This window comes from Anomaloglossus baeobatrachus, chromosome 3 (assembly GCF_048569485.1).
Source record: "Anomaloglossus baeobatrachus isolate aAnoBae1 chromosome 3, aAnoBae1.hap1, whole genome shotgun sequence".
Taxonomy (NCBI): domain Eukaryota; kingdom Metazoa; phylum Chordata; class Amphibia; order Anura; family Aromobatidae; genus Anomaloglossus; species Anomaloglossus baeobatrachus.
In genome coordinates, this window is record NC_134355.1 from 71,153,923 (window position 1) to 71,177,078 (window position 23,156).

A 23,156-nucleotide genomic window follows, 5' to 3' on the forward strand; every position below is an offset into this window, starting at 1 on the left:
ACGGCCATAGGCAAGCATTGGAAAAAGCGCCGGATGCAGCACGATGCGTTTTTTTTTGCCGGACAAAAAAACGTGCCAGGCAACGTTCCATCCGGCCGCCGCATCAGCTAAATATGCCGCATCCGGCAAAAACCGGACTGAACGCAAGGCCATGTGGCACAATCCGGCACTAATGAAAGTCTATGCGGAAAAAACACAACTGGCGGCAAAAAAAAAACGGTTGCGTTTTTTCTGCAAAGAGCCGGATTGTGCCGCACAGCAAAAACCGGATGTGTGAAAGCAGCCTTATCAAACAGTACAACATTTAGAGAAGTATCCAATCAGGTGGATTTAAAGGTGGTTCTACAGTCAGAATAGCAGCAGTCTTCAATATCTGAAAGGTGGGGCTCTGACTCTCAACACTACTACTGTTTTAGGCCTTCAACACACTTCCGTGCCGCCGGTACGTGTTTGGTACGTTTTTACACGTACCGGCGGCACGAGCACACGTGCACCAATGTTACCCTAGGGTAACAAGCACACACACGTTAAGCCACACGGAACATGTGTCCATGTGGATTGTACGTGTGTGCGTTTTTTCACACGGATGACATGACCGCGTTTCTCCATCACGCAGACACAGACTAAAGTGAATGGGTCCGTGCCTGCACGTACGTGACACGTAGCATGTACGTGTGCTATCCGTACCGTCCGTGTGCGTTTTTAATCCAAATATCATCTCCACTTGTTTCCAACCCTGCAGGTCAATTAAGATCATTATGTCTGGGGCCAAAACATCATATCCTGCCTCACTTGCTCTCAGGACTGCAGCTGTGCAACATACAAACGGCCTGAACACGGACATGACACATACGTATCTCACGCATACACGGACATTCAACACGCAAGCACGGCGAGCATACGCCATCACACGGATGTCACACGTACCGGCGAAACGGACATCAAAAAGGGAACACGGACCCAAAAAACGGAACACGAGACACGCACATGTTTTTTGCAGAACTGTGTTGCAGGCCTTAAAGGGAATCTGTTAGCAGGTTTTTGCTATGTAATCTGAGAGCACAGTAATGCAGAGACACTGATGAGGTCAGTATAGATTCAAACCGATCAAGTTGAATACATATTCTTACTATGTACTAAGATGTGGGAATCACTGTAACAGGTCTGATCTCAAATGTCTGGTTAGATATAATTTAGCTAAGACTCCTGTTGGATGGAAATGCTGATACAGGGCAGAAAGAATTATGGAAAGTTTCCTTCCTTTTATGGAATTATTTAATAAAAAAAATCATATATATAAAAAACCTCACTGATATAACAATACCAATAACATATAATTCCCTGTCATGCCTCAGATAAGGGGCTCGATCCTGTGACCTTGTGTTAGGTGGTTAGTTTCCTTCCCTGCTGAGTCACAGCCTGGTCAGTCCCGGTCTACAGGCTGATGGTCTTTTACTTTTGCTTCTCTCCTTTGTTTCACAGTTTATCAGGTGTTCTCACTTTCTGATTTTCTCTGTCCTATCAGATCGCAGCTGGGCTATTTCTACTCCCCTGATACTAGTCTTTTCTGCTGGCTATATTTCTATATGGATTCTGCTGAGGAATCCAGCCCCGCAGCTAGGGATTTTTGCCTGTTAGACAGAGACCAGTTTGGCATTTGCTATGTGCTTTCTCATTTATCTTACCTACACCTTTTTCCTGTTAGGTTTGTAAAAGGCTATCCTAGCTAGCATTTGCTATTTCACCTTCTCCACTTGTTTCATGTTTCCTCGCCTTGGGTCCCTACCTATCCCTGCACGCTTTTCCTATCTTGGTTTATAGTGCATAGCAACCTCCCCTCTGGTCCTCAGGAGGTACGCGGACACACTCTACAGCCTTTTAGGCAGACCGATCATAGTTGTGGGTTTCTAGTGTTGCAGATAGGGATAGTGCGGCCTGTGCAGGAGCCACTAGACACTATGTAGCTAGCGTTACTTGTCTGTACAGGAACCAGTTGGTTGCAGGTGCTTTGATTTCTCCTTTCACATGTGTTGGAATACTTATGCTTATAACAGTTACATAGGTTGAAAAAAGACCTAGATCCATCGAGTGCAACCTTCCTCCACCAATTATACATTTTGTCACTAAATCATTTATAACAGACAATGTTGTGTGTATTGAGGAAATCATCCAGCCCTTTTTTCAAAAGCTGTTATAGTGTCTGCCATTACTACCTCTTGTGGTCGGCATTTCACAATCTCACTGCTCTAACTTTAAAGAACCCTTTCCTATTTAGCTGTTGGAATCGCTTTTCTTCCACTCACAGTGAGTGCCCCCTGGTCCTTAGTATTGTCTTCGGAAGAAATAAGTCATGTGCCAGTCCTTTATATTGACCACACATGTATTTATACATATAAATGAGATCTCCTCTGAGACGTCTTTTTTTCTACGCTAAACAAATCCAACTTTTCCAACCTCTCATCATATGTGAGGCCTCCATTCCTTGTAGTAGTCTAGTTACCTGCCTTTGAACTGACGCTAACTTCTGAATGTCCTTTTGAAAATGTGGAGCCCAATATTAGATCTGGATATTGCAGATGTGGCCTTACAAGTGATTTATAGAGGGGTAACATCTTACCATGAACAGATCTCGAGCACCGATATCTACGGCAAGCAGAAAGGCTTTTTCAAATCGCTGATGCCTGAAAAAAAGGTGAAAACAATCAACAAAAATGTCTAATCTTCACGAATAAAACCAGATGTATTTTACAGAACAAAATAAGAAGATAACTTGAATAAATCGTAAAAACCTTAAAATTCACTTGGACTTAAGGGTGCTTTACACGCTGCGACATCGCTAACGATATATCGTCGGGGTCACAATGTTTGTGACGCACATCCGGCGTTGTTAGCGACATCGCAGCGTGTGACAGCTAGGAGCGACGATCAACGATTGCAAAAACGGCAAAAATCGTTGATTGTTGACACGTCGTTCCTTTTCATAATATCGTTGGTGGTGCATGCCGCTGGTTGTTCGTTGTTCCTGCGGCACCACACATCGCTGTGTGTGACACCGCATTAACGACGAACATCATCCTACCTGCGTCCACCGGAAAAGAAGGAAGGAAGGAGGTGGGCGGGATGTTCCGGCCACTCATCTCCTCCTCTCCTCTTCTATTGGGCAGCCGTTTTGTGACGCCGAATGCACCTCCCCCTTGAAGGAGGGATTGATCGGCGGTCACAGCGACGTCGCTGAACAGGTATGTGCGTGTGATGCTGCCGTAGCGATATTGTGTGCTACGGCAGCGATCACCACATGTCGCACGAACGACGGGGGCGGGTGCTATCGCTCGCAACATCGCTAGCAATCGCTAGCGATGTCGCAGCGTGTAAAGCCCCCTTTACACTTGGCATTAGTGCGGGTCCGGAAGATATTACTGTTAGTTATGTTCTGAACAAAAAGATCCTTACAGTCAGGTCAGGGCTGGACCATTTTTGAGGACATGTAACACATCTTTGTTCCCCAAGGGTCTCATATGCTCTGCCATTTTTAAGTTAAAGAAGACCCCTTCACTCAAAGCTTCAGTGCCAATTCTGTGATTCACAAAGTACTAAGCTACTAGTGTAGAAAGAGGCACAATGAAAGATTTAGGAAAGTAAAGAATGCAAAAAGTGGATAGCAGGGCATGGTGGCAGAAACGTAGAAGGAAGGAAACACTGAACTTGTGAAGAAATCAAATGGAGACAACTAAGGCCAGTTCTCTCTCAGGTGTAAAATTGAATCTGATATTTTCAGCATAACAGAGAGTGTTGAAGAATTCATTCTTGAAGCCCTAAGTATTACCAGGGAAAAATGTTCAGAGTGTTGTTTTTTTTTCTTCTTTTATTTCAAATCTCTCATGTCATGAACTCTTATTTAAAAAGCTCAAAATATTCCAGTTTTCATGTATTTTCACTCAAGCAAAAACTAAAAATTCAGACAACTCTTGTTTTCAGCAGTTTATTTTTCAACTTTGTTGTGTAGACTGGGGCAGAGTCAGCAAAGTTACCTGTTTTAATAGGGAGTGATAGATGAAATGACAGAAAACAGTTTTATTATTACGGTACTACCCTCTCAGAATATAGGCACGCTCATCCGATGTAGAGCATTTAACATATTTTTAAGCCTATGAGATGGACTCACCCCCCCCCCCCCAATTTGGGTGGAAAATAGGGGTGCATCTTATAGCCGAATGTACCTAGCTTGCTGTGGGAGGGTTGGTGGCAGCGGTGGAGCAGGGTCCCAGAAGGCAGGAGCAGGGTTGCCGGCTGTAAGAAGCAGGTGGCGGCAGGAGCAGTAAATATTCATTTCCCTGTTTAAGGACACTCTGAAGTGTCTCCAGTTCCTGCCGCAACTTCCTGTTCCTGGGGCCTGCGCATGCCGAACAGGTCTCCCGGAAGCACGCATATGGCGCGTGCTCTCTCCCTTCTTAATCTGGAAGTGTACTGGTTACTTAAGGCATCCACCCCCTTAAGAGACGTGTCTTGCCAGTAGGTATGCACGTTAGTTAGTTGTCATGTCGCTCTTACTTGTTCCAGTCCTGTGATCCTGTACACAAATTCCAGTGTCCGTTCCTGTCCTGTGTTCCTGTACCCTAGTTCTTGAGTCCGTTTAAGTCCTGCATACTAAAACCTGTGTACCAGTCTTCCTGCCAGTAACTGCCGTTCAAGCTGTAGCAGCCATCCTGCCAGTACCAGCTTGCTAGTCTATATTAGCCATCCTGTGAGGACCAGCCTGAAAGTCTGTTTCAACTGTCCTGCCTGTACCTTAGTCCATACCTGCATTCCTGGCCCCTGGGGTCAGCTTCCGCAGAACCGAGGATTGCCCTGGAATGGTACCTGGCAGCTACCTTCCAGCACAAGCCTAACTTCACCATCAGAGGTTCTAGTAAAGACGAGGTAGTCACTCAATCACATCCCTACGAGGTAGTCACTCAATCACACCCCTCCAGGGTAATTCCAGACTCGTGGCGCTGTGGGTCCACATTCACCAGTGTGACAATATTATTCAGATTAGATAAATGAAAGCATTCTAAAGGGTGCTTTACACGCTGCGACATCGCTACCGATATATCGTCGGGGTCACGTCATTAGTGACGCACATCCCGCGCCGGTAGCGACATCGCAGCGTGTGACACCAAGGAGCAACGATCAACGATCGCAAAATCGTTCAAAAACGGTGATCGCTGACACGTCGCTCCTTTCCTTAATATCGCTGCTGCTGCAGGTACGATGTTGTTCGTCGTTCCTGCGGCATCACACATCGCTATGTGTGACACCGCAGGAACGACGAACATCTCCTTACCTGCGTCCACCGGCAATGAGGAAGGAAGCAGGTGGGCGGCATGTTCCGGCCGCTCATCTCCGCCCCTCTGCTTCTATTGGCCAGCCGCTTAGTGACGCCGCTATGACGCCGAACGCACCTTCCCCCTTGAGGGAGGGATTGTTCGGCGGGCACAGCGACGTCGCTGACAAGGTATGTGCATGTGACGCTGCCGTAGCGATAATGTTCGTTACGGCAGCGAGCACCAAATGTCGCACCAACGATGGGGGCGGGTACTATCGCGCTCGACATCGCTAGCAATGTCGTTGCGCGTAAAGCGGCCTTTAGACTTTGGTTGTTTGGTTGCTGTAGGCTGTATATATGCTGCTCCTCACATGGAAATAGTCACTAATACCTTTCACTGTAGATACTCTTGCTTCTTGTGAGGCTAAAACCACATTGGCAACAATCACATACACTTTTATTCCTATATGAATAGAATTATCTATCTTAGCTATGAAGTATAGATACTATGACAACCTTACATTGGGGAGGAAGAAACGGAAAATCACATTTACTATCGAAACATTTCTCATTTAGGAAATAATCACATGACTACACATGCATGTCAGAATAATTTATATTATCAAATGGGCTGACTGAACCTTGACCAGAAGTTGGCAGACTACCAGCCTCTACCTTTTATAATGATAATAAATTAACAGTATCCAAAGAACGTGTTAGCCACTTCACAGTGGATGTTATGGCACAGATATAAGAAAATATTCATGACCCAAAAAAGCGATGCCAAACCCCCCCCCCAAAAAAATAAAAATATATTGCATCCAATCAACATGTAACTTATAAGCTTATTTACTACATATATTTGTATTTTTTTTTGGGCTACTTATCAATGCAATAAGGTTCCCATTAAACAATTCTGCAGCCTGTATGTAACACAACTCATTCTGCAGTCAGATATGTATTAATAATGGAGATGACAGAATCAATTCATAGTACCCTGGTCTGGAAGCCACATGAGTAGTCTCCAGCCACCAGACAGGAGTCCTGTGATCCTCCTCCTCCCGGTCAGAATCCCTGGTGTCTCTTCTGATTGTGGCTCCAGCATGGCATTATTGTTGCAGGATCACATAAATAATAAGTTGTGTTGGATCTACTAATCAGAAGAGGCGCCAGGGATGCTGGAGATTGGCAACACTTCTGTCCGTGGAGCACAGACTACAAAATTGGCCGCTAAACCAAGGTCCTGCAAATCGATTGGCTAATCTCTACCGGTTTTCCGCGAAAATTTGACCTACCCCCGAAAATAAGCCCTAGCAGGATTTATAGGCCTTTTTGGCGTATGCTTAAAATATAAGCCCTACTATAAAAATAAGCCCTATTTGTGGATCATAATAATAATAGTATCCTGGAATAGAGCTTGGGCAGCCCTTTCAGATTATGTAACTTTTATTGGTGTACGCTGCTGTAATCTTATAGTCACTTTACAGTGATTTAACGGAATGAATATTCACCCCTCTTCCCTGTTATAATACCGTCCACAGCTCTGCCGGCGACAGTGATTGGAACGTGTTAATGAAACAATGAACATTCACCCTCTTCCCCGCCCACCGCTCTGCCAGTGTCAGCGGTTCACTCAGACTGTACTGCCAGTGAATCGCAGAGCAATGCTCACACTGGCCGACGGCTCTCTACACCTGAGCATGACAGCTTCATAGTTTCATAGTTTCATAGTTTTTAAGGTTGAAGGGAGACTCTAAGTCCATCTAGTTCAACCCGTAGCCTAACATGTTGATCCAGAGGAAGGCAAAAAAACCCCAATGTGTCAAATAAGCTCCAATGGGGAAAAAAATTCCTTCCTGACTCCACATACGGCAATCAGACTAGTTCCCTGGATCAACACCCTGTCATAAAATCCAATATACATAACTGGTAATATTATATTTTTCAATTAATGCGATCAGGCTCTGCTTAAATTTTACTTGTGAATCCCTCAATACAACATCATACGGCAGAGAGCTCCATAGTCTCACTGCTCGTACAGTAAAGAATCCTCATCTGTGATTATGATTAAACATTCTTTCCTCAAGACGTAGCGGATGCCCCCGTGTTCCAGTCGCAGGCCTAGGTGTAAAGAGATCTTTGGAAAGGTCTCTGTACTGTCCCCTCATATATTTATACATTGTGATTAGATCCCCCTAAGCCTTTGTTTTTCCTAACTAACTAACCCCAAGTTTAATAACCTGTCTTGGTATTGCAGCCCACCCATTCCTCTAATAATCTTGGTCGCTCTTCTATCTACCTGTAAGATTATGCTATTTATAACCTTCTATACTTTTGGTAACAAGAAATGCATCCATTCCTCTCTTAAATTCATTCAGTGAGTTGGCCATCACCACTTCCTCAGGAAGAGAGTTCCAGAGCCTCACTGCTCTTACCGGGAAGAACCCTCTTCTATGCTGATGTAGGAATTTTCTTTCCTCCAATCGAAAAGAATGCCCCCTTGTTCTTGTCATAGTCCTTGGTACAAACAGATCATGGGAGAGATCTCTATATGGCCCTCTGATATATTTGTACATATTTATTAGGTCTCCCCTAAGTCTTCTCTTTTCTAGAGTAAATAGACCTAATTTTGATAACCTTTCCGTGTATTGTAATGCACCCACTCCATTTATTATTTTAGTAGCCCGCCTCTGAACCCTTTCAAGTTCAGTAATGTCTTTCTTCAGCACCGGCGCCCAAAATTGCACACAATACTCCAAGTGTGGTCTGACTAGTGATTTGTACAGAGGGAGAATGATGTTTTCATCTCGTGCCCCCAGACCTCTTCTAATGCATCCCATCACCCTATTTGCTTTGGTGGCTGCTGCCTGACACTGGGCACTCCAATTTAGATTCTTATTCACTAAGATGCCTAAGTCTTTTTCCATGTCTGATTTCCCCAGCAGTTTCCCATTTAGTAAGTAATCGTAGCATCTGTTTCTCCTTCCCATGTGCATAACCTTACACTTATCTGTGTTAAACCTCATTTGCCATTTTTCAGCCCAATTCTCCAATTTACTCAAGTCCATCTGTAGTTGCAAACTGTCCTCCTTTGTGTTAACTACCTTACATAGTTTTGTATCATCTGCAAATACTGATATTTTACTCTGTAAACCATCCACCAGATCATTAATAAATATATTAAATAGTAGGGGGCCCAATACAGACCCCTGTGGCACCCCACTAGTAACCCTGGCCCAATCTGAGTATGCACCATTAATAACCACTCTTTGTTTTCTACCACTAAGCCAGCTACCTACCCATCTACACACATTTTCCCCGAGCCCAAGCTTTCTCATTTTACTTAGCAGTCTTTTATGTGGGACAGTGTCAAATGCTTTACCGAAGTCGAGATAAATGACATCCAATGATTCTCCTCGGTCCATGTGAGAGCTTACATCCTCATAGAAGCTGATCAGGTTAGTTTGACAGGAGCGATCCTTCATAAATCCATGTTGATATGGAGTTAAACAGTTATTAACATTGAGACATTCCATAATAGTATCCCTTAAAAACCCTTCAAACATTTTACCCACAACAGATGTTAAGCTTACCGGCCTATAGTTTCCAGGTTCCCTTTTGCACCCTCTTTTGAATATTGGTACCACATTTGCTAGCCGCCAATCCAGTGGAACAGACCCAGTTTCTATAGAGTCTTTAAATAAAAGGAATAGAGGCCTGTCTATCACATTACTTAACTCCCTTAATACCCGAGGGTGAATGCCATCAGGGCCTGGTGATTTGTCAATTTTAATGTTACTAAGTCGGTTCTGCACTTCTTCCTGGGTTAGGCAGGTCATACTTAATGGGGCATCTACATGATCACTCTGCATTTCCCCTGGCATATGCTTTTCCTGTGTGAACACAGTTGAGAAAAAAGTATTTAAAACATTTGCTTTTCCCACATCGCTTTCTATGATTTTACCCTCATTATTCTTTAAAGGGCCAACACCATCAATTTTAATCTTTTTTCTGTTTATATAATTAAAGAATAGTTTGGGATTTGTTTTGCTTTCCTTAGCAATGAGTCTCTCAGTTTCTACTTTTGCTAAATATATTTGTTTTTTACACATTTTATTTTTTTCTCTATATATTTTTAATGCTTCCTCGCTGCCTTCTTGTTTTAGCTTTTTAAATGCCTTTTTCTTATTATTCATTGCCCCTTTTACATCCTTATTTAGCCACATTGGTTTCCTCCTGTTCCTAGCCCTTTTATTTCCGTATGGTATGGCTTGCTCGCAGTGGGTGTTTAATACCGATTTAAAAATGTCCCACTTATTTTCTGTGCTCCCATTTTTGAGGACATTGTCCCAATCAATTTGGCGAAGGTCTTCTCTAAGTTGATCAAACTTTGCTTTCCTGAAATTCAGCGTTTTTGTAACCCCCCTCCAAGGCACCTTACTAAAGGACAAGTGGAATTGTATTATATTGTGGTCACTATTCCCTAGGTGCCCATCCACTCGTACGTCTGTTATTCTATCTGGCCTGTTGCTTAAAATTAAGTCCAGAAGGGCTGCCCCTCTAGTTGGGCCCGGCACAAGTTGGGACAGATAATTATCCTTAGTTACTGACAGAAACCGGTTTCCTTTCTGAGATACGCAGGTTTCAGTTTCCCAGTCTATATCGGGGTAATTGAAGTCCCCCATAATAATCACCTCATTGTGATTTGCTGCTTTGTCTATTTGTTTCAATAATACATTTTCAGTGGTTTCTGTTATATTTGGTGGCTTATAACAAACCCCTATGAGGATTTTATTAGTTTTCCCTCCTTGTATCTCCACCCATAGAGACTCCACCTCTTCATTTCCCTCTTGAATATCTTCTCTTAGTCTGGGCTTTAAACTGGACTTTATATATAGACAGACTCCACCCCCTTTCCTTTTTTTACGATCCCTCCTAAACAATTCATATCCTTGCAGGTTAGCCGCCCAGTCATAACTATCATCTAACCATGTCTCAGTTATTCCTACTATGTCGTATTTCTCCTCATACATTACCAGCTCCAGTTCCTCCATCTTATTGGTCAGGCTTCTTGCATTGGTCAGCATGCAGGAAAGAAGTTTTGCTCCCCTTTTCTCAGCTTCCTTCTTAGTACCCTGTCTTGGGTCCTCTTTACGGCATCTAGTATCCTTGATTAGTTTGTCCTTCTGCTGCATGTTCTTGTCTGCTGTTTTTTCTCCCATCCCCTCTTCTTCTAGTTTAAAGCCCTCCTGATGAGTGTGGCAAGCCTTCTGGCGAACGTGTGTTTCCCAGGTTTTGTGAGGTGTATCCCGTCTCTTGCGAGAAGTCCATCGTAGAGGTAATTCACTCCATGGTCTAAGAATCCAAATCCTTGCTGCCTGCACCACCGTCGTAGCCAGTTGTTCAAATCTAGTATCTTATTCCATCTTCTGACACCATGGCCATCGACTGGGAGGATTGATGAGAAAACAACCTGTACGTTCCGTTCCTTTATTTTCTTCCCCAGAATTTCAAAGTCTTCACAAATAGTTGGTAGATCATTTCTTGCCGTGTCGTTTGTTCCTACATGTATCAATAGGAACGGGTATTCGTCCTTGGATCCGAGGATAGTTGGTATCCTGTTGGCCACATCCTTGATTTTTGCTCCTGGTAGGCAGCATACTTCTCGTGCGGTTATGTCCGGCCTGCAGATAGTTGCCTCCGTGCCTCTTAGTAGTGAGTCGCCCATAACTACCACTCTTCTTTTCTTTCTGGACGCACTGCTTGTTGCTCCTGAGTGCTTTAGAGTGTCTTTTGTTTCTGCTTTTGTTGACAAAGTAACTTCTTTTGATGATACTGTGTCTTCTCCTGTAGAGACGGTATCATCCTGAGCTGTGCCATTTTCGTTCTCCAGCATGAGGGCTTCATATTGGTTGCTAAGCTGTGTGGGTGGTGCCGACCACTTGATCCGCTGGCTTCTTTTGGTCACATGTGTCCACTTTTCAGCCTCTGTATGTGTTCTGAAGCTTTTCTCACTTTCCATATCCTGAATTGTTGCTTCTGCCTCGTCCAAGAAGTCCTCATGTTCTTTAATTAGCTTCAAAGTTGCTATTCTTTCTTCCAGTCCCCGCACCTTTTCCTCTAAGAGGGCAACAAGTTTGCACTTTTGACAGGTGAAGTTGAATTTTTTGTGCGGCAGATCCGTAAACATGTAGCATGTGTTGCAGGTGACCATGTGGATTTTCTTCTCTTCCATAATGCTGATGTAGCGTATGACAGGCGAAAGTCAAAGGTTTTGCGATGTCCTCAAACAGCGAGACCCGGCAAGTCCCAGCAATCGATCAGCTGGATAGATATACACGCTGACATGCACAGGTCAGAAGATTCACGAGCTGCGTTCTTCGGGCAGTAATATGACAGTGTGAGTGAATCACTGTCGCTGTGCATAGGGATGGATGGGGGTGAATATTCATTTTTTTTTTTTTTTAACACAAGTTAGATATCTCTGACACCAGCAGAAGGGTGGGTGAGATTATGGGTAGGGGAAGGGGTGCATATTAATGTTTCATTAACCGGTGACCCACTCACTGACACCAATACAAAATATAAGTCATCCCCTGAAAATAAGCCCTAGAACAACTTTTGGAACCAAAAATAATATAAGACTGTGTCTTATTTTCAGGGAATCACGGAAGTTAAAAGTGAAATTGGCCACTGAGCTATTCTGACACTTATTTTTCTGCTTCTGTACATCTTATAAGATGAGTAATGACCAGTTGAAAGATGATTTTTGTTTTCGTCACAAATCAGATTACAGGCATCTTCAGAAGAGACAGAAGGGTAATAGACCTGCTTGCAGACAAGCTCACTACAGATTTCACTTATAAAAGGCTTTGTTCGCACCTGATTTTCCTATTTCCATTATTTTGTTCTGTTAAAGGAGCAAAGCAACTGAATTAATGGAAAATCTGGATCTCTGACATACTTCAGTGGCATCCAATAAATACCACTGACAAAGCATGCTACAAGATTTTACCTGGATCTGCAATCTGGACCCCAACTAACTCAGTCTGTAGTCACTGTATTCACAAACACAGCGTCACTAGGGGATTTCTATAGGCATTGCCAACTGTCATGGCGGCATCAGGATCTGTGGAAGCTACAGATTCTGGTACTCTATCCACTAACTTCTCTGTTGTCTGTGATTAGTGCAGGGAGAAGTGGGCGTCGATCAATAGACCTAGGCATGCTAAGGGGTGCTTTACACGTTGCGACATCGCTAGCAATTGCTAGCGATGTCGCGTGCGATAGCAGCGTCATACGCACATACCTGCTCTGCGATATGGCTGTGACCGGCGAACCGCCTCTTTTCTAAGGGGGTGGTTCGTTCAGCGTCACAGCGACGTCACAGCAGCATCACTGAAGCGCCGCCCAATAGAAAAGGAGGGAAGGAGTTGAGCGGCCGGAACATGCCGCCCACCTCCTTCCTTCCTCCTTTTCCGGTGGACGCAGGTAAGGAGATGTTTGTCGTTCCAGCGGCGCCTCACACAGCGATGTATGGTGCCGCAGGAATGACAAACAACATCGTACCGGCAGCAGCACCAATATTATGGAAATGAACGACATGTCAATGAGCAACGATTTTCCACGTTTTTGCGCTCGTTGATCGTCGCTCATTTGTGTTACATGCTGCGATGTCGCTACCGGTGCCGGATGTGCGTCACTAACGACTTGACTCCGACGATATATCGGCAGCGTTGTCGCAGCGTGTAAAGTACCCCTTAGAGTTAATCTCTGCTGGGCTGCTTGTTAGTCTCTTTGATCGCATGCTGTGGGGGAGTCAGTCATGTTTGCTCCTCTCCTATATATGCCGGCTGGAATATTCCATTAATGCAAGCTATAGCTTATCTATACTGGCCTGGTGAGGTGTTGTGATCCAGACTTAATGGTGGTTGTTGTGCATTATTGCTGTGAGTGGTTGTGGCGTTAACTCTTGTTGTCTATTTGTTTCTGCCTTCCTGCTCTTGCTTTTCTCCTTAGTCTCTTACTGTTTATTCCTGTGATTTTGCAGTGTGCCTGAGTTTTGGTTTTCCCTTGTCTGTATTAATCTGTGTTTTAATCACAAAAGGTTAATTTGGTTACTGTGGTAGAAAAACGTAGGAGTGTGAAAAAGGTAAATGGAAACTGGTTGGTACTGAGTAAACAGTTGTCAATACTAAGGTGTAAGCTGGGGATATCCTGTATGCCTCTTCAGTTAGAGATGTCCACTGCTGGTGAGAACCTAGCATCACTGCCAAGGCTTCAAAATGTTTGAGAGCCTTATGACAATTGTGTTCTTGCATCAAAATGGGTCTAACAAAAAATTCCAGAATAATGAAAAGCACAATTTTGTGATTACTCCAGCAATATTTCTTACCTCAAAAGATGGTGGAAAAATCTCCGGGCATATCTACTGATTCGGTCTCGGTACTCCATTACGATGGTCTCCAGGAGAGGGCTGGCCGGTGTATAGAAGGTACCGAGGCAGGACTCCAACTGAGCTGTGGTTACAAAAAATGCCAGAAATGTGGAGATTAACACTTTAATGCATATAATCAGACCAGCAACACAAGCTGAAGAATTTATACAACACTGCATCAATCAGTAACAAATAATAATACTGAACAACTGTCTTTAATCCTAAATTTGAGCACCAGACAAATAGTGGTTTTACCCAGTTATTGTGTGGTTATTACAATGCTGGTCAACACCTTGGAGAATTTGCTCTCCATAGTGCAAAAGGTAATATTTAGATTTTGAAAGAATGAGGCAGTGTTCTCACGTTGCAATGACACTTGTAGTAATGCAGCCATGCCCTTTTGCAGGGGAAAAAAAGCGAATGAGTGTCACGCTAGGTATGGAGAATTACCAAGCGAACAGCAAATGGGAAGGGAAACCCTGCGTCTAGGGAAGAGGGAGATGGTGACCCCTGACCAAACCTACCGCTTTGTCCCTGGGGTCCCTCAGCACTCTAGATAGGTTCCGCACTTATGCGCTGAGCCGGATACCTGACCCTAGGTATCCCTAGTGCTGGGCCCTAAATAGGAACCGGATGGGATGAGCTCTTTGTCAACCCCAATAAACACTATAGAAAACACAAGCACGATATACAGGTGAAAGTGCATGAACTACATATCCACAGATGACTCAGGTAGAAGTTCAGAACAGAGCAGAAAAGATACCACAGATGAGTGCAAGCCACCTGCTTACAACAAGAGCTGAATCATCTGAATATATATCACCAGCAGAAGTCCAGGGATGATGGAAGTATTTAAGCACAATGAGAATACTGATAATCAGCAGCTGGGCAGAAGATGCGATCCCCTGGGTCCTCAAGCAGAATAGATGAAAATCCAACAGTTACCTAGTACAATGGATACTACCAGTAAGAAGAATATAAAATCTGGGAGCATTTTGCACAGCCAAACGCTGTGATCTTCTATTGCAAGAAACCACATGACTGTCAGTCACCCATGACAATGAGTTTGTACATAACACTGTAGTGCTATTGCACACTATTGCAGTCATTGGTGGCCGCAGGTGGACATGGCTGTCGGCCCCATGCGTCAGTGATGCCAGCCTTAATATTATGCTGGAATACATACACATAATGGTAGAAAATCAAATGCGCATATTGCCAGAGATTGCAAAGTATTTATGCCCAGGTGTAGCACCAAGCCTTGACGCACACGCTGTGAAAATCATCCTGAATCATCTTGAATTTATCTGCGTATTTTCTGTTATTCTATTGAAGTATTTCACTCTATGATAAGAGAATGTTGCCATTTTTCATATCCACTGAGGAATTTATGCAGCAAAATCCACAGGGTGAAATCCACTGTGATCTACACAGCATAAATTGACATGCTGGGGGGTCTCAAAACCACAGCGATGGTCAATTTATGCTGTGGATTTTCTCCACGGCGTGTGAATGAGTTTTCTTGAAATCTTATTTACAACACTGCAAGCTCAGCATCTGAATGTATTGAAGAATGTTTCCATTCCCTGACAGCAAACAGAGATGCAAAACTGCGAGGAAGTAAAGCACAAAGTACCTGAGGACCTTTCCTCATACTGTGATGAAGGATATCCTGTGAAAATAAAATAAAAGGGTTGTCCTGTGAAAATAAGTTATCTCCTATCCGTGCGATAAGAGAAAAGTAAGCTCAATCAGTTGGCGTCCGACCGCTGGGACCCCCAAAACGGCAGAATTGGGGACCTTTTATCCCTATTATAATGGAGTGGCCAATGCACATCTGTGACCTACGCTACATTCATTCCCTTTGGGTATAACGGACAGTGCTCTTTTTTCCGGCAGCCCCATAGAGATTGAATAGTGGCTGACCATCCTTCTGTAACAAGGATAAAGGTTCCCAGTTGGAGATAAAAATTACTCGATCTGCCAATCAGTGTATGGGTACTTTACACGTTGCGACATCGCCACCACTATATCGTCGGGGTCACGTCATTAGTGACGCACATCCGGCGCCGGTAGCGACATCGCAACGTGTAAATCCTAGGTGGAACAATGAACGAGCACAATCTCGCTGATCTGTGTAACGTCGTTCATTTTCATAATGTCGGTTTGTCGCTCCTGCAGCAGCACACATCGCTATGTGTAAACCCTCAGGAGCGACAAACATCTCCTTACCTGCATCCCGACGGCAATGCGGAAGGGAGAAGGTGGGCGGGATGTTATGTCCCGCTCATCTCCGCCCCTCCGCTTCTATTGGCCGGCCGATTAGTGACGTTGCGGTGACGTCGCTGTGACGCCGAACGCACCTCCCCCTTGAAGGAGGGATTGTTCGGCAGCCACAGCGACGTCGCCGAGCAGGTATGTGTGTGTAAAGCTGCCGTAGCGAACATTATCGCTACGGCAGCAATCAACACATATCGCATGTGCGACGGGGGCGGGTGCTATCGCGCTGGACATCGCTAGCCGATGCTAGCGATGTCGCAGCGTGTAAAGTACCCCTAAGGGCGGCTTTGCACATTGCGACATCGCAAGCCGATGCTGCGATGTCGCACGCGATAGTCCCCGCCCCCGTCGCAGGTACAATATCTTGTGAAAGCTGGCGTAGCGAAAATTATCGCTACGCCGGCTTGACATGCACTCACCTGCCCTGCGACCGTCGCTCTGGCCGGCGACCCGCCTCCTTATTAAGGGGGCGGGTCGTGCGGCGTCACTGCGACGTCACACGGCAGGCGGCCAATAGGAGCAGACGGGCGGAGATGAGCAGGATGTAAACATCCCGCCCACCTCCTTCCTTCCGCATAACCTACGGAAGCCGCGGTGACGCCGGTAGGAGATGTTCCTCGCTCCGGCGACTTCACACACAGCGATGTGTGCTGCCGCAGGAACGAGGAACAACATCGGACCGTTGCATCAGCATAATTATGGATTACGCCGACGCTGCACCGATGATACGATTACGACGCTTTTGCGCTCATTAATCGTATCATCGAACCTTTACACACTACGATGTCGCATGCGATGCCGGAAGTACGTCATTTTCAATTTGACCCCACCGACATCGCACCTGCGATATCGTAGTGTGCAAAGCCCGCCTAAGGGCTCATTCAGACCACTGTATAAATTGGACATGCGCTGATTTTTCTATCGGACAGCATACTAACCCTTGCTATTCAGGCAGTGCAGATGACTAGTTATTTTTCACTGACATAATCCGTCTAGGAAAAAAAAAAAAATCACAGCATGCTACGATTTGATTATGGGTGTGAGATAAAAAAAAATTGGATGCAAAGCATGGCTTCCAATTTTTACAGGTACATTGCAATTTTGTAACATATGAAAGTGTAAATGGTTCTGTAAATAATTAACAGCTGCTGAATAAAAAAAAAACGGACTACACACGGTTGACTAATGAGAAAAAAATTGTTCAACTTTTCTAGATGAAATTTGAACCGATTTTTTATACTATCATGTCAACCTAGTCTAAAGGCTGCTTTACACGCTGCGACATCGCTAACAATATATCGTCGGGGAGGGTCATGTCGTTAGTGACGCACATCCGGCGCCGTTAGCGACATCACTGCGTGTGACACCAAGGAGCGACAATCAACGATCGCAAAAGCGTCAAAAATTGTTGATTGTTGACACATCGCTCCTTTTCATAATATCATTGGTGGTGCATGCCGCTGGTTGTTCGTCGTTCCTGCGGCGTCACACAACGCTATGTGTGACGCCGCAGGAACAACGAACATCTCCTTACCTGCGTCCACCGGCAATGAGGAAAGAAGGAGGTGGGCGGCATGTTTCGGCCACTCATCTCCGCCCCTCCTCTACTATTGGGCGGCCGCTTAGTGACGCCGCATTGATGTCGCTATGACGCCGAACGCACCTCCCCCTTGAAGGAGGGATTGTTCGGCGGTCATAGCGACGCCGCTGAAAAGGTATGTGCGTGTGACGCTGCCGTAGCGTTAATGTTCGCTACGGCAGCGATCACCAAATGTCGCACGAACGACGGGGGCGGGTGCTATCGCGCACGGCATCGCTAGTTATCACTAGCGATGTCGCAGCGTGTAAAGCACCCTTAAGTCCCAGCTGTGGGATACCCACTAATCAGCAAGTTATCATCTGTTCTGCAGATAGCTGATTATGTGTTCTGACTGGACAACCCCTTTAAGCTTCAACTTTTCTGCCCAAAGCAATCATTCAGATTATCTGTTCTTTTTTTAACTGCTGCCCTAAAAAAAACAAATAATGAAATGTGATTGGTTGCAATAGGTGTCACGAGGGTGGGTGTAGACTGCCTCACAGGACCGGGCTTACCCTGAAGGGGCGTAGCTAAGCAACTACCTTGTCTTCACTAGATCCTCTGATGGTGAGGTTAGGCTTGTACTGGAAGGTAGCCTCCAGGTACCACTCCAGGGGAACTCTTGGTACTGGAGCAGCTGTCCCCAGGGGTCAGGGACGTAGGGACGGACTCGGGTGCAGGCAAGCTGGTACATTTGGATAGGCTGGTACTGGCAGGCAGGCTGACACTGACGGAGAGGCTGGTACACAGATGGACAAGATGATAGTAGCAGGCAGGTACTGACTGGAGGCAAGCCCTGTAACACAGGTTTAGGTTAGCAGACAAAGGATACGGGCACAAGAAACAGGCACAGGATAAGAGACCTGACAACTAGCAACTATGCACAATCGAATGAACAGGTTACTCAGGCACCTCCCACAGGGGAAGGAAGGATGTCTTAAGTACCTAGTGTCCTCCAGCCATTGGCTGGGGACACTTACAGAGTGCGTGCACTGCCCTTTTAAGAAGCGGGGAGTGGAGACGCTTGTGTCCTCAGCGCGCTACCGGAAGACCTGTGCATCGTACGCAAGCCCAGGGAGTAGGAGCGAGAACTGGAGATGCCGATGAGTGGACAGAAGGGTGAGTATGCCGGTGTCTTTGCCGCAGGGTGTCACAATACGCAAGACAAGTTTCTTGAAACTGTTTTTATACATTAGACCCAAAATATATGAAAAAAGTGGTAGAACATTTCAGTATTCATAGATTTAGTTATGTGAAATGGAAAACTCCTAGTGACGACGGACGAGATGTGTGGACCCACTGTGCCACAGGACTCGGGCTTACCATGTGTGGAGGGTTGCAACTAAGCGACTAACTGGTCTTCACTAGAGACTCTGGTGGTTAGGATAGGCTGGGCCACAGGAAGTCGCCAGGTATGACTCCAGGGCGGTCCCCGGGCCTGCAGCAGCTGACCAGAGAGTCATGGTGCAGGAGACATAAGGCAGAACCCAGAGACACGGGCAGAGAGCAAGAGGATGGGACAAACAGCACAGGTACAGGAAACAGACGAGGACTAGGGAAGAGAAATCAGGAACAAACAATAAGAAAGTCAGGGAGAAAACAGGTGAGATAAAGAGGAGACAAGAATGGACTGACCAGACAGACAGAGCCCCACAGGATAACAGGACAAGTAGTAATACAGGACAGGTGGACAGACAGAATAGAACATAGCATGCAAGCAAACAGAAAACTAAGAAAATAGGTCAGACACCAGAGTGGGGAGAGGGGCTGTCTAATAAGGCACCTGCTGGCAGGGAATTGTCCAGGGAAGCAGAACTCTGCTGGACACAATGATATATATTCCAGCAGCAGAGTCTGGCTGCACCTCCCTATAGCCAGGAGAAGGGTCTCCAGACAGGAGGATGCAGCAGAGCTGGAAGTGCTGCAAGGCAGCTCAGCAAAAGACCTGCCACTAAGGGGAGCAAAGTGGAGAACGTGGGGAGTAGGATGGTACTGAGAAGGCGTGTGAGACAGCAGAGTGACACTGCTTTAATAGATATGAAATTTAATGTCTGCTATGCTACTAATTTGAGTTCAAGTACAAGATCCTCTTAGCTGCAGAGAACCTCTGTCTTTTTTATTTCATGCATCCGCCGGCTGCATATTGTGCACTCATCACTACAGATTGTACATTGTTTTATAAAGACATCAAATACATAAATTGTATATAATGATCTCTTAATTTGTTAAACATCAAAAGAGTAATTGAAAAAGATATAGTCTATTCATATAACAACCATGACTATTGGCCGCCCCTCGACATTTTAAAACAAATGTTACGGAAAAAATAATTTCATGCCTTACATGGGGATACACTTTTTAGTTAAATCAAATTGTTCTTGGGTCAAGTGAATGGCAGATAAAGCGAAGTACTCAGCAGCAGTCACTAAAAAATGTACGAGGTGGCTATGTTGTGCCCTAAACATCGCTTACAGCTTACTGCTACTGATGCGAATATCAGCTGATAACTGTGTGTTGGGTGTTGGACACCTACCGACCCATATCAAGGGTCTAACCTTCTGACAGGTCACCATTGTTGGTCCCGGACAACCTATTTAACCAATTTACTTATTTCTATTGAATCCAGCTTCTCCACCATGACAGAGGACCATCTTTCCACTCTACTGTCAAGATCACATCTCACCATCTGTCCGCTTGATCCACTCCCATCCCACCTCATCCCCAATCTCACCACAGTCTTCATCCCATCCCTAACCCATCTCTTCAATCTATCACTAACAACTGGTGTTTTCCCTTCATGCTTTAAACATGACTCCATTACACCCATCCTCAAAAAGCCCTCCCTTGACCCTTCCTCTGTGTCAAACAATTGCCCCATATCACTTCTCCCTTATGCCTCAAAACTACTGGAACAGCATGTCCATCTCGAATTGTCCTCATACCTCTCTTCCTGCTCCCTCTTTGTCTACAATCTGGCTTCCAACCGCATCATTCCACTGAAACTGCCCTAACTAAAGTCACTAATGATCTACTAACCGCAAAAGCCAAGTGACACTACTCTGTCCTCCTCCTCCTGGACCTGTCCTCTGCCTTTGACACAGTAGACCATTCCCTTCTACTACAAATTCTCTCATCTCTGGGCATCACAGAATTGGCCCTATCCTGGATCTCCTCATACTTAGCCAACCGAACTTTCAGTGTTTACCACTCTCACACCACTTCCTCATCTCGCCCCCTATCTGTCAGGGTACCCTAAGGTTCAGTTCAAGGACCCCTGCTGTTCTCCATCTACACCTTCGGCCTGGAACAACTTATAGAGTCCCATAGCTTTCAATATTACCTCTACGCTCATGGTACGCAGATCTACCTCTCTGGACCTGACATCACCTCCCTACTAACCAGAGTCCCACAATGTCTGTCTGCTATTTCATCCTTTTTTTCTGCTCGATTCCTAAAACTGAACATGGACAAAACAGAATTCATTATCTTTCCTCCTCCTCAGTCAACCCCCCCCCACCTGACACATCCATCAATGTCAATGGCTGCTCACGTTCCCCAGTCCCACGTGCTCGTTGCTTGGGAGTAACTCTAGACTCTGCTCACTCTTTCAAGCCACACATCCAAGCCCTCTCCGCCTCCTGCCACCTCCAAATCAAAAACATTTCCCGGATCCGTGCATTCCTTTCCCAAGAAGCTGCAAAAACCCTAGTGCATGCCCTTATTATCTCCCGCCTGGATTATTGCAACCTCCTGCTCTGCTGCCTCCATTCTAGCAGTCTCGTACCCCTACAACCTATTCTAAACTATGCTGCCCGACTAATCCACCTGTCCCCCCAATACTCCCCGACCTCTCCTCTCTGCTAATCCCTTCACTGACTTCCCACTGCCCAACGAATCCCGTCACAACCTATCTCCTCCCTACATCTGTGACCTAGTCTCCCGGTACTTACCTGCACGTAACCTTCGATCCTCACAAGATCTCCTTCTCTACTCCCCTCTCATCTCCTTTTCCTACCATCGCATCCAAGATTTCTCGCTTGCCTCCCCCATACTCTGGAATGCTCTGCCACAACATATCAGACTCTCGCTTACCTTGACAAACTTCAAAAGGAACCTGAAGACCCACCTCTTTCGACAAGCCTACAACCTGCTGTAACCCTCAGTCTGATACAGCGCCGCACGACCACCTCTACCCTCACCTACTGTATCCTTACTCATCCCTTGTAGACTGTGAGCCCTCGCGGGCAGGGACCTCCATCCTCCTGTACCGATCTGTGCCTTGTACTGTTTATAATTATTGTACTTGTCCCTATTTTGTATACCCCTTTCACATGTAAACCGCCATGGAAAAATGGCGCTATAATAATAAATAATATTAATATTAACTTCCTTCCCTGTCCTAGACCACCAGGGATTCTGGCATTACTCTCTTCATTGTCCTGGGTCAACAGAGATGCAGACAAAGGTTAACATTCAAAAACCAAATACTGGCATTACCTCTTCAATGTCCTAGACCACAAGGGATGTTGGTATTTCTACTTTCACTACCATTAACTATTGCTAATATTAAACCCCTACACTACACTGTCCACCATGTATGTAGGCACTGACACTTTTATTACCCAGGACCACTAGCCAACATGGAACTAACCCCACCAGTACACTAGACCTCACTACCACTGAAGACCACTTGAGTTTTCACTTTTACCCCTTTAACTACTCTAGCCCATGAGGGATACTAGTAGCACCTTTAAAAACAATCATGGATTCAAATTTCTGTGGAATACACTGATTTATGTAGACACCCAATATTTATGTGGTGTAATTTTGGAAACTTAGAGGAAATTGTCCAGGGCCCAAATGTTTACTCATTAGCTTCAAAGTTGTACAGGAAAAATTGTCACTTAGGCCAGGATCAGACAGCCGTAATGAAAATTGGGCCAGCAATGACCAGAAATTGTGAACATGACAGGCTACGTGTGCAGCCTGGTGTGCTCATCTACAATGTGGAGAGGCCCTTCATACCATGAATTATTCTGATTTGTAAGCCGGTACTGGCATATGGGTACATGAACTCCATGTGTGGTCCATGGTGCAGACAGACTGATTACACTGTTCTATACATTTTCAAAAGTTGTCGGGTTTCGTTATGAAATGAGCCATTTCTTAATCATTTTAACCTCCTCAATTCAAATCTTACAATGAGAATTTTTAGTCGACTCTTGTTTCTATGATACCAAAGACTTTTCCTTTTACTGCTACATATAATCAAGCATACAAGTTTCAGAACTTTTTGAAGCATTATCATTGCAAACATAAAGATGAAGAATATTTCGTTGTGACAATTTTTTTAAATTTATTTAGCGGAAACAGTTACAGAAATTGCACTACAAAGTTCGGTCCAGATTCAGTGACAACTTTGTTTGTTCCTTGAACACCTTCATCGGATCATCTCTTACTATTTTCCAACAGTAATCTGCGAGGATTGATGGATTCCATTTTTCTTGATATCTTTTTGCCATACCCACAATATCTTGGTGAAGTCTCTCATCGTG

At 45.0% G+C, this 23,156-nt stretch overlaps 1 protein-coding gene across 1 annotated transcript in view; it reads right to left on the reverse strand.

Annotated features, from left to right (window-relative positions):
- The window catches only part of WDPCP (WD repeat containing planar cell polarity effector), a 422,579-nt gene that overhangs the window by 156,666 nt on the left and 242,757 nt on the right, over positions 1-23,156 (reverse strand). The window contains exons 12-13 of the mRNA XM_075339251.1: positions 13,701-13,824; positions 2,618-2,681 (exon numbers count right to left, since the gene is read on the reverse strand). Of these exons, the coding sequence (XP_075195366.1) occupies positions 2,618-2,681; positions 13,701-13,824 (188 nt within the window). The remainder of the gene's footprint in view (positions 1-2,617; positions 2,682-13,700; positions 13,825-23,156) is intronic.